This window comes from Ambystoma mexicanum, chromosome 7p, assembly GCF_040938575.1.
Source record: "Ambystoma mexicanum isolate Mex_15411 chromosome 7p, UKY_AmexF1_1, whole genome shotgun sequence".
Taxonomy (NCBI): domain Eukaryota; kingdom Metazoa; phylum Chordata; class Amphibia; order Caudata; family Ambystomatidae; genus Ambystoma; species Ambystoma mexicanum.
This window is the reverse complement of record NC_090939.1, coordinates 497,039,200-497,052,055: the sequence shown is the minus strand read 5'-3', so window position 1 is coordinate 497,052,055 and position 12,856 is coordinate 497,039,200. Positions and strand designations below refer to the sequence as shown.

At 45.0% G+C, this 12,856-nt stretch overlaps 1 protein-coding gene across 3 annotated transcripts in view; it reads left to right on the top strand.

The window, feature by feature from the left end:
• USP9X (ubiquitin specific peptidase 9 X-linked) overlaps positions 1-12,856 on the top strand; it is a 2,614,063-nt gene that overhangs the window by 2,353,952 nt on the left and 247,255 nt on the right. For 2 of the 3 annotated variants that reach the window (XM_069636534.1, XM_069636533.1), the window contains exons 39-41: positions 8,241-8,426; positions 9,422-9,645; positions 9,748-9,842. In XM_069636534.1, coding sequence (XP_069492635.1) covers positions 8,241-8,426; positions 9,422-9,645; positions 9,748-9,842 — 505 coding nt within the window. The remainder of the gene's footprint in view (positions 1-8,240; positions 8,427-9,421; positions 9,646-9,747; positions 9,843-12,856) is intronic. The other variant, XM_069636535.1, reaches the window with a different exon arrangement.

Genomic DNA, 12,856 nt, shown 5'->3' with positions numbered 1-12,856 from the left:
CAGACCTAACGCCTTTGGACTAAGGGGCCCCCTTCTAACGCAGGTGACCAGCAAGACACTGATGAGGAGAAGCAGGACACACACTCTTCGGCGAGGGCATTTCATGATAGAATCGCTGGCCTAGCCGAATACCTGGGCATCCCTCAGCCCCAGAAGTAGCTGCCGGAGTCGGGTGTACTGGCGGAAATATTCACCATCATAGCGGAATCCAGATCTGGCATCCCGTTGCAGAAGGACGTGGAGGCTCTGGCGAAGGAGGGTTGGCTCAAGCCCCACTCCACACAGCCAGTTAATAAAAGACTAGAGGCAAAATTCAGGCTAGTGGAGGGCGACACTCTGCTCTTTTCGGTTAACCCGCAGCCTCTGTCGTCGGTCATTGCGGCGGTGTCTTTGAACCTCAAGCCTCAGACCTCTTCGATGAGCACCTCAATTTCGGCAGTACTGGGCAAGGAAGAAAAAATGCTTGAGGCCTCTGCTAAGACGATTTACACGAATGCAGGGGCTCCACCTCACAGGCCAATGCCATACTGGCGGCTGATAATCAACGGGTGTGGAGGGAAATTGCCAACTTCCTCCCGGACATTCCAAAAGACAAACAAGCCTCTTTCAGGGCAGGACTCGCAGAAGCAAAACTAGTGGCACAGGACATCATGGAAGCCACGGTGGCGCACATAGATAACGCTAGCAGGGCATTCTGCGTGGCAATGTAAATGCGAACGACGGCCTTGCTTAAGGCGACCCGGTTCAACCCTGACGTTCAGGACAGAATCCTAGACCTGCCTTTCGGGGGCAGCGACTTGTTCCATTCCACCACTGACGAGGAACTAGGTAAGAGCAATTTGCAGGCTGCCAAATCCCTGGCCCTTCTTACCAAGCCAGCAGCCAAAACATTTGCACATGGACACTCTCGCTCAGACAGAAGACGGTCCTTTGGCAGTTTCCAGAACCGCCGGGCCAGGCAACCGGACAGGCCGCCCAGCCAACACAGGCGAAAACACCAGAAGTCTTCGTACAAGGGCTTCTTTCAGTCTCCCCCTCCCAGTCATCTGCCTCTGACCCAAAGAAGCAATGATGGCTGGTTTCAGATCCACAGCACCCCAGTAAACGGCAGGTTGGCCCTGGCCAATCAAGCTTGGCATGCACGCTTTACGGACTCATGGGTGATTTCGGTAATCACCTCTGGCTTCCCCTAACATCCCTCCCCTCCCATCCCCTCACCCCCTCCTCCCACAGATCGGGACTCCTTCACTCTTAGCAGAGATGCGTTCCCTTGTGGAGAGTGAGGAGGTGGAGGAGGTTCCTCTTCCTCAGCAGGGGTAGGGCTTTTATTCCTGCATCTTTGCTATTCAAAAGAAGAACCAGATGGGCCTGCAAGCGGTCCTAGATCTTTCCTTCCTGAATCTTTACCCACCTCCACAGAAGTTCAGAATGGTGATGCCAGCTCTTATAGCTGATACGCTGTGTGGGGGGGGACTGGACGTGTCCCTGAATCTGAAGGACGCGTATTTACATATCCCCATAGTGGAGTCTCATCAAGCCTTCCTCAGGTTCTGGGTCATGCGGTTGTACTTTCAATACAAGGTGCTGCCGTTCGACCTAAATTCAGTGCTGAGGTTATTCACAAGACTGATGAACACGGTAGCGGCCCTACTCGGATCGGAGGGCCTTCATTTATATCCTTACCTCAGTCAGAGGGGGGGAGTCCCCGGAGCAGGTCAGGTACTCTGCGACCAGACTCATGACTACACTCTACGAACTGGGGTTCTCAATCAACTTCCAGAAGTCTCAGCTCTGCCCTACACAAACACTGGTGTTTTTGGGGCTGCTGTAGGATACTCGGAAGTAGAAGGTGTTCCCCAGTAGGGAGAAGGTGGCAGCAATCAAATCTTCTGTTGCTCACTTCCTCAGCAGAACAGTAACTACAGCCTGATGGTACTAACACCTGCTGGAAGTACTTGCGGCATGCCTCCTGGCTATCCCTTACACCAGGATGAGAATGAGAAGGCTGCAGCTGGGACCAGGAGTCTGGTTATCAGGGAGCCCTGGTCACTATACCAGCTCACCTACAGCAGGACCTCACTTGGTGGGAGCAGGATGCGAAACTCATGGTGGGCAGACCATTCAGGCCGCCTTCAGTGGATCATACTAGGACTACGGATTCCTCAAGGGTGGGGTGCTATCCTGGGGACACAGTCAGTACACAATCTATAATCCAAGACCGAATGACAAAATAGCATCAACTGGCTGGAAATGATGGCCGTTTGGCTCGCACTCAAGGTATTTCTCCCACTGATCAGGAGCAGTGCAGTTTGTATTCGGAAGAGCAAACAGACTTGTTAGCAGTGTGTGCCCTGGGGGCGGGTCTGGCACGGCTCCCTCGGAGATGTGCTTCAGATCCCCTGGGACGGGATGTGGGCGTATGCATTTCCTTCTACCCCTCTCATCCACAAGAATGTTTGTAAGATCAGGCAGAACCAACTGCTGCGTCTCATTCTCATTGCGCCTCAGTGGCCGGCAAGGCCCTGTTTCTCAGACCTTTGACAGCTCTCAGTCCAGCCAGAAGTGCCTCTCCTGTTTGGAAAGGGCCTGCTTCTCGCCCAGCACGCGGTGCAGTCCTTCACCCCGCCCAGAGATACTAGCCCTAGCAGCCTGGAACCTTAGCAGGTAACTCTTCAACATCTCCGGCTGTCTCGGGACAACCTGGAAATCATCGAGGCAGCCACGAGTCAGGCTACTCAAACAGAACAAAAGCAAATGGACCAGTTTCTGCTTCTGGTCCAAGGAAAAAGAAGTGGACTCGCTATCTTGCACGCTGGACCATGTGTTGTCTTTCTCTGCGTACCTAGCCAGATCAGGGGTCCAGGTAGACACCTGCCGGACATGCCTAGTGGCCATCGGCACATACAGGAACTCAGACAAGTTTACTTTCACCTCTGCCAACCCAGTAGTGAAACGACATCTGGTGGGTTTAACCAAGATGTACCCGCCTGTTAGATGTCTGCACCCAGTCTGGGATCTTAACGTTGTACTTGGCGCCCTCGCGCACAAACCTTTTGAGCCCATGGCCACAGTGGACATCAGATTGGTCACGCTCAAGACAGCGCTACTAGTGAGGCATACTTGAGCTCGCAGTTAGCGAGATTCAGGCCCTTGTGGCTTCGAAGCCCTACACTGTTTCATCGGGACAAGTTTGTGCTCTTCACTCATCAGGTTCCTCCAAAGGTGGTCTCCTCTTTCCACATTAACAAAGAAATTGTGCTCCCAAATTTGTTTCCAAACCCCAAGGAAGATGCCGAGAAGGCTCTTCACTGTTTGGACGTCAGAAGAACACTTACATTTTATCTTGACAGAACCAAGGCCTTTCGCAAGATGGACGCCTTATTCATCACATTTGGTGGGTCAAGGCATGGACAGCAAATGCCCAAAGCTTCAATAGCTAGATGGATGACTGCAGCCTTCCAGGAGGAATACAATCCTCGGCGCAAAAGAATCACCAAGGGGCATGCTCGCTCACGCCATCGGAGCCAAGGCAACGTCTGTTGCCTTCCAGCTTCACGTACTGTTGCAGTTGATTAGCAGGGCGGCTACATGGGCCACCCCATCAGCCTTCTGCAAGCATTACTGTCTGGACACCAGTGCCTGGGCTGACTCAAGATTTGGCCAGGCTGTCCTTCATAATCTGTTTGCCTAGAGTGTCACGCTCTCCTCCCCAGGGAGTTATATCGTTGGTAGTTGCCCGTACAAGATAGAGGAAAGGTGACAGGACGAAGGAGTAATTGTGTTACTCACCACAGTGACTAAGGTACTCCCCTTTCCTCCATACGTCCCACCATCCTTCCCCCTAATAAACGGCAGAGAGTTTGATTAGTTTAATACAGCCGATGCGTCAAAGGGGACTGAGGTGTGGCGCCAGTGGGTGGGGTTATGGGAATGCATGCTCCCAGGCTCATGCCTCCGCCTGCATATACGTTTAAAGGGAAACTGTTATTTTTCTAGTGAAAAAGGTACTCTTCTCGTTCCTAGCGAGACAGGCCCATAAAGGATGGAGGAAAGGGGACTATGGACTAGAAGTACGTTAATCACTCCGGTGAGTAACACTTAATTTCCCCAACCCTCCTGTTCCCCATTGCCAGGCAATAGGCAAATGGTTTCCTCCTAAAGGCCAGGACTGAACTGGTCAGATCCTCAAAAGGTGAAAGACCTTTTTTTTATGCATGGGCATAATTATAGGGGATTATCGGGGGGGCAAGTCCTCCCCTAACTTATGTGGCATGCCTTTTTGTCTCCCCCATCTTTTGGTGGCAGGGCCAGGGGGGGTACATTTTGTCCGCCACATTCAATATCATATAATTTGACAGTGCGAGCCTGGCTGAGGTGTCCAGCCAGGCTTGTGCTGTCTCATTACATAATGCTGAGCTGAGCTCAACTGCATGTATGTTTTTTGTAGGGCTGGGCTGCGGGCTGACCCTAGTGAGGGGTCACATTTGTACAATCGCATTTGGGGTCAGTGAAGTATCTAGCATTGCAACATTGAGGGGTGAAGTGAGTCACGAAATGCAGTGTGTTTAATAGTCTAATTCACACCCCCAAACTGGCCACCCCTGCCCCAATCTATCTTTTTGGTAACATTAGTGGAAGATAGAATTTTTACACACACACAAAAAAAACTGCAGGATCATTGCAGATGCAGGAAACTCATTTATTAGAGCTCTGTCCAGGCCATGTGGGGCAAAACACATGGAAACCTCTTAATTTGCATATGGATTGCATCAACAAAGTGACGTTACAGAAAAGGGCATTGCAAGGAACATCATCATGCTTTAATACGTGGAGGCACCATAAAAGTGACTTTAGAATACGTTGCCATAAGTAAGCCAAGTGGCAAATAACTTTGTGTTGCAAAATACCTAAATTGCACTATTGTTGTATATGGAACAACTCTATAGTCATTATTTTTTTATTATAATAGCATGATATATTAACATAAGCTTTGAAGTTAATGAGAATCATGTACAGAGCTTCAGATAAGACAATGTGATTAAACGAATTGCCCAGGATCACGCACTTTGTTTAAATGGTGAAGCTGGGATGTGGACAATTTAAGCAACTGTGCACATATTCCCAGGTTTAGTTAATAATGATATTTATGAAGGTTTTGCTTTACATTTCATTTACTTAAATATTTATTTCGGGCAATGCATTGGAAGCAAACCACATTACATAATAAGCTAGCCTTTCATAGTAAAATAACTGTACACTATATACATCGTCATAGAAATATGTTGAGCAATGGGAGTATGGCTTTGGTTTCATTCTCCCCATTGTGCATGCAAAGTCACAATAGCATCATGCAGATTGCAGATTAATGTGAGCCTAGCATCCCCCTTGAATTTTACAGCCATCAGCATTATTTCATAAAGCATGCAACATTATGAACCTTCTCACTTCTGATCACTCCCTCCCAAACACATTTCTAAAGGGCAAGTGTCCCTTCTACTAGTCACTCCCCCCCATCAATGCCTAATGGCTCACAGTGTAATACTCTGTTAATGTGAGGACCCTCTGCTTCCCGGAGCTCCTTGGGACATTGCCCTGCAGCGGGACACCTCTACCGTTTGGAAAGGGTAAGGTGTCTTGCTGCCAGGACAATAAGCGTGCTGAGCAGGAATTGCTCGCCACACGTTGTCCTGCCAGTGGGACACCTTTCCCTTTGTGCATCCTCTTTGAGGTGCCGAACGGGAGTGGTATCCCACTGACAAATGTCCCGGTCTGGCCTCCCACTCGGTACGCTACTGCTTGGGGTCATTTGAACACAGGAAAACATACCTTCATTTTAGAGTCCGAATGTTGCAAGTAATTAATGAAATCAGAATAAGCAACCTAATGTGCTGTTTTAAAACCTTGCAAGCATCAATTTTGTATTATGTCTGTATGCGTGTTTTGAGTCATTGCTCCAGTGGCAATAATCAAACACCAGTTCCCTTCAGCCTGCTTGCAGGCCCTCTTTGGGTAGAGGGGGCACAGGCTTTTCTACTGCTGCCAATACAGTGATTTCTAAAGACTGTGGTGTTATAAGTTTCAGAAGACTGGCATATCTTTAGAATTTCATTTTAAAGATAGGCCACCAGGTGTGCAAACTTTCAATCGAAAAATATTCCATCGAGGGTTTTTCCATCCATCACATTTTTTCCAATGAAGAAATGTGCATTGAATGCATATTTTTGTATTTTTTCTTTGAGAGGCAAAGGGGTAATTTTGTTTGGGGTGTGTTTTTAAGGGTTAAAAACGGGGGGTTGTGTGGACCACCCATTCCCCCAAAAAGAAAAAAATGCATTTGATGCACTTTTTTCGTTGGAAAAAATTTGATAATACTTACCTTCGATGGAAAAAATTTGATGGACTGAACGGCTGTGGCAGATTTTGAACTGCTCTCTTCCCGACAGCACTCAGACGACCTCGGTTCTTGGGGCTTACCTCACACATTCTGAGAATGATGGCTGCACGACATGTGACGACCTCTCGAGTTTGAGTGTATCATGCACCTTTAGCCTTAGAGACCGGCATAGGCTTCCCGTTGGTTTCGTGATGGGCCCTTCATACGAACAATGAAGACGATGTCTCTACAGATTGACTTACTAGAGTCTCTGTTTGTTTCTTCAAATGGATGGATGATGGATTAACTCTTGCTACCCATTTGTGGACTCTACAAGTGAAGAAGTAGACAATGGATGAACATAAGGATTGCAAATGTTCACAGATGAAGATCCATTATATGGAGGAGAATTAAGATGTCCATCCATTAGTATTAATGCTGATTTGTTTGCATATTCCAGTTTCATACTAGTCCTGATGAAGACTATTGTCAGCTCGTCCCTCTCCCTTTAGACAGGCATGACCTAGACAATTCTATTTTGTCGAAACTACAGAACAATTTTGATACCTTGAAATATAGATTAGCGATTAGATTACACAAGGTACCAGTAGTTCACTATTAGGTTTCAAATGGTTTGTTTTACTGAACTTGCCACTTTATGACTTGTTGCACTTTAAATTTTTGATAACATCTATTTGTATAATAGAATATTTTATGATTGTAATTATCTGGAATTTTGACACTGTGTGCTGATTCAACATTGCGACAATTTGCACTTATTCAGGGATTTATACAAGATCTAGTCCTTAGTTTTAACAGTAGTATTTCCATACTATACTGTTCCTAACCTCAGCTGCAGTGGGGTTTAGTTGGATGGAAAAAATATATATTCACAATATACCATTTACTACACCTGAGTGGCAAATACAGTTATTAAAATCTTCGCAGATATGTACTTCATTTTTTAAATAACTTTTATCCATGAATCTACACTTATTTTTATTATCTATTATGTGTTATACGTATGTTTCATCATGGCGACATGTGATTAATAAAATATGCATGTTTTATACCATCCTTGACCTAGTCTATCCCCTCCTTGGTTTGAACCATTGAAGTTGAACTATTCATTGACTGTTAAAATAGTTATTTTCCGTGCGGCCACTTTTCTGCTTTTCTCTTTTCTTGTTGCTCCCCAGGTCCACGCTGTAGGGGTCACCCATCCGTTGGTCATTAAGACATGCAACCACTCCACCAGTCTTATGAAAGTTATAACAGAGCGTCGGCAATGGACTCTTCTGGTGTAGGCGTTTAGTGTTATCCCTCAGAACCACTGTCCGCCCTTCCTCCACCCTGCCCCTTTCTTTCAGTTGTCATGTACCCCCCCCCCCCCCCCCCCCCCAACATTTTCAGCAAAGTATCTCCACTGACCTTAAGACCACTTGGTAATTTCAAAACTGGTCCAACATTTAAGATTTGTTATTTTACTCCACTGGAGTCTAACATGTTAAACCCTTCTACATGTCAGAGCCATGGCAGCACCATCAAACTGAACTTGATTGCTTGTTTGTACACATCTCATATTTTCATTACCATATAATGCCCTAAGCATATCAGAATTTTAAAATGTTTTCAAATGTGAAATACCACTGTAACCGAAAATATACTACTCGAGCATTTATTTGCCTCTCAATTCAGTATCTGTTTTGCCATCTGAACTGTTTTGTGACTAATTTTGTTGTTGCTTATCATGGCACTAGTTGGAAAGGCTTTTGTTTACGTTTTGTAATCCCCTGTTAATATCCAAACATTTTCATAAAATATCCGATCTGTTTGTACAAGATTCTGTTCTTCTTTCCCACTGAAGGTATGGCAGAAAAGACTCAGCTCCTGAAGCTAAATGTGCCAGCCACGTTTATGCTAGTTGCTCTGGATGAAGGGCCAGGTCCTCCAATCAAATACCAGTATGCTGAGTTGGGGAAATTGTACACTGTGGTGTCACAGCTAATTCGATGTTGCGATGTATCATCGCGAATGCAGTCTTCTATTAATGGTAGAGTGAAAAATCATTTTTTTGTTGTTGCAAACTTCTTTAGTTTACTGTTAGAACTAATTACTTGTATTTTAACAAAGGAGATGAATGGTTTTATTAATCTGTACTGAAGTCTAACAAGATGTTTCCTGCATTGAGTGCTTACATTTGGCAAGGGAGTGAGCTGGAGACATAAATAATTATAATTAGTAAAATACTTTCATAGGACATGGTAAACTAGAGGAATCCTGTTAACTCGCAGGTCACTTCTGGTTGCTACCACCTTGAAATCCTTCCTGGTAGTGGGAGACACGTTAACAAATCTTGGTTTGTTTTGATCAATGTCCTTCATAACCAATCCATGACCTTGTGAAACGCAGGCACCAGCTGAATAGGGCCCTGAAGCTGCATATGTGGTGGTAATATCTGATGACAGAAACCCCAAAATAAAAGAAAAATGCATCAGTTTATTTTCTGCCATAAGACCCAGTGGACTATTCAATTTCCTCTGAATGTTTACATTTAAAAAGACAATTCTTTAAATTACTTTTCCCGTTTAGGTTTGTTTTCCCTTAAACAGCAGTGGAACTAAAAAGGATTGTCGTTGTCTTTTAACGTCTGTTTTTCTCCCATTGACAGATTGTGGTGGTTTTTCTCGTATAAGTCCAAGTTATGGCTTTCATATTAAGTGGTGGTTTTTTGCTTTAATGGTATGGGATCTTTTGAGCTGGCATGTTGTGTTTCAAAGCTCACAATATATCTTGTGGCAAGGTTTGGGGTTTTCCGCATTACAGAGAAATTCCTCCAATTACTTTATCAATGTTTTTCCTTATTGCAACTTGTTGGCATCTGTTGTGCAGAATGATCAGTGTTTGAAAATGCTGACCATTTTAGAGAGACTCAGCAATGTCGGTATGTGTTGCAAATGGAAGGAATTATATTTACATTTGATTTCGAAGCTTGTGAGTCTTCATGGATTACTTTCTTTAATGACAGTAATGTTTGATGTGTTCTAGGTAACCCACCACATTCAAACCCTTACGGGGATACTAATTTATCTCAGCCAATAATGGCACTTCAGCAGAATGTGGCAGATATTCTGTTTGTAAGGACTAGTTATGTGAAAAAAATCATTGAGGATTGCAGTAACTCAGAGGAGACCATCAAATTGCTTCGGTTTTGCTGCTGGGAGAATCCACAGTTCTCTTCTACAGTCCTTAGTGAACTTCTGTGGCAGGTAACTATAAACATAGATAAAAGATTATAACTGTGTTGAGAGCATTTTGAACTTCCCTTCTTGATTTCTAGATTTAAATTGTTTTTGTTTTTATTTCTATATGTATGTAAGGTTGCTTATTCATACACGTATGAACTCCGGCCCTATTTGGATCTCCTCCTGCAAATCTTGTTGATTGAGGACTCTTGGCAAACGCATAGGTCAGTATTGTATTTTGTTATGTATAGTATGCCATTTACAATGCTACTTCTTAAACGATGCAAAGCATTTATTTTCTTTTGATTCATTGATTGGATTCTAAACAATGTTTGCCCGAAGTATGCCCCTACTGTGGGTTCCCAATCTTTGGTTTACTTTCATTGTTTGTAATTGTAAGTTGTTTTTGCAATCAGATGCATGCTTTAAGTGCAACGCACATTCCAAAATTCTCTGCCTTTCAAACTGCTGCAAGATTGCTAGGATGTGGCGGCCCTCCCTTTGAAAATTGTATGCCTGATTTGTAATAATGTATTGGTAATTTAGGCACGTATGACAAAACGGTCTGTTTTTGTGGTTACTGTCAAGTTGTAATTTGTTTGAAATAGCTAATTGGTGACAGGTGTGTAATTGCTGAAAGTTGTTAGCAGAGCAGTCTATTAGGTAGTGCCAGATAAACTCATTCCTGTTCTGGTTCTTATGGAGTCACAGCCATGACAATATGTTGTGTGTAACTTTAAAGCCCCGAGCATGGATTTCTCTTTTCTGTGCTACCATCTACCTGGGCATCAGTTCCATTGTAGAACAAAATAACTTGATTTTCTTTTTTTTTTTCTCCAGATGTTTTATTTTTTGTGGTGATCCTCAAACTCTGCAAATAAGTGCCTGAAACACCCACAGAGTAAGAGTGTTACAGGTCCCCATACTCAGTGATTTTTACTGTGACATGACTGACCACCCAAGACAAAATTGTGCACATTTAGTAGGACCTTCACAGTAAGAGTTATACATGTCTGTTTGAATGTTACCCCCCGCTAGGGCATAGCAACGGTCCACTATCCTCTGGGGTCTGCCCACTTCTCACTGCCTCACTCAGCCCCCTAACCTCCAACCCTACCTTGCCCTTGTGCAAAGAAAATCGCGGAAAAAATAAAATGAGTAAAGGACTCTGAGCTGAAGAGCAACTGAGTCTGCTGATAGGGCTACAGGTAGCATGCAACATTCATTCGAAGTGGTGTGTACCCCCTTTAGCCCTTCATTTATAATGGGTTCATCCAGCACTACAGGTCCCTGTATGCAGAGTAAACCATAACTGGACTACCTTCTCGTGAATTTAACAGGGCATATTGGCATGCATGATCCCATACCTCAAGTGTGCCGATGTTATTTTGCTTGAGGCAGTGATGCTACATTATTGATCATGAGGCGGAAAGGACCTAAACACGTCAGTGTGCCTGGTCTGAACCTTTGATCTTTGCAGCTTCAACCATTGGGTTAATTTTCCTCCTTTGCAAAAGACGCCTAGTAGGAATCTTGCTAGAGAAAATCATCTGCTCATACCCAATGGTGGTGCAGCAATCGCAGAAATTGCCAGCTTTCCTTCCTCCTTCCCCATGAAAGTGATATGTAAGGCGAATAAAAAACTCCACACTGTTTGCATGGCTCTCTGTTATTGTTCTGGCAATGCAGAAGGGAAACCACCTTAGCATGGATTCAGAGATGTCATTTAACCCAAATGCCTGGCGTAGTGGAAGTGGCATCTCATGACCCTTGACCTATAATGACATCACAGCCAAGTGACATCACAGGATGTGATGTCACACTGAATTTCACCCCATGACAAACCAGGAAGCAATATCATATAGCATTGTTCCTCATTACAGTAAGAAAAATATGGTTACGATATCACTAATATACATTTCATACAAGAATGGATCACCATATGTAGCGTTGTATATGCCCATATTGCCAAATTACTGTGAATGTAAGCAGTCATCCAACACAACAACCTGGACTATTGTATATCACTCGGGCTAAACTGTAAACAGTATGAGCATCTCAAAGAGGTCTAAACCCCAAAGCACAGGCATCCAGTACCTGCCAAGTGTCTGGTCTCGGACTGGAAACAGCAATGGTCCAACACAAGTCCAACCAGAAGACAATCGGACGCTGTACCTGTGATGCTTGATATGCTGTATGGAGTGACAGGGCCTCCTGTCCTTGTCTTAACACTTCTCTGTGTGTTTTTTCTGTTTTCTGCCACTGAGGTCTAGCCTGGACCTCTGGCAGTGCAGCTGTTCATTTTATCGTTTTGGTGAACAACACCCGTGCAATATCCTTATGGCACCCATGGGTGGGGGTACACCGCTGTACTCCTTATGTGTGTTTTTGGGCACCTGTGTGTTGCCCAAAGAGCAGGGTATCAGCTGGTGGAAGCTACATGATGACTTGGCAGTGGCACTGAGTGTCCTCCATTTTGGGATACCCAGGCCCTGCCATAGGAATCAATGGATTTCTGCTGCAAGGCAAGATGGCCACTGTGACCTCTTGGTTTCTATTGCATTTTACCTTGTTTCCCAAAGTCCTGGGAAACCCTGTCTATGGTTCCCTCCCTCATGAATTGCTGTTGGGTGGAAACACCATATATGGCTCTGCGGATGCCTCTTGTCAGACTGACTGGAGCCATCCCAGGGGCTGTGTGTTGTGGGTACACCTTAGGCGTAGAACCTGTGTGAATCGAGTAATGAGTCAACTCACATTCTCTGTTGTGCATGTCTGGTTTCTGTGTGTGTGATACAATGAATGAGACAGTCCCGACTGAAACTGACATGAATGCTGTGTAGTGTGCTGAAAGGCTTGGTACTTGCCACTATCCACATTCTTTGTTATGGGTGAATGGCCTGAATGCCTGTGAGCCTGATTGGCTGGCTGGCTGCCTGCCTGAATGCCCTTCTGCGTAATTGGCTGACTGAGCCTGGCTCAGCCATAGTCCACGGGGAACAGATGTGTATATCTGGGGACCTCTCACTTACCAATTTGTTCAGAAGCTGAAGCAAGAAGAAGCTGTTCCTTGAAGCCCAGCTGGAGTTGAAGTCTGCTGCTGCAATTTTTTCAATGTAATCCGAAAGCTGTTGTCTCCCCCAGGGACTGATCCAGAGAAGGACCTGCAAAGGAGACCTCTTCCCAAGCTACGAGGGACCATCCTGCAACTTGCCACTCTTCATCCGAAGTGCCCTGG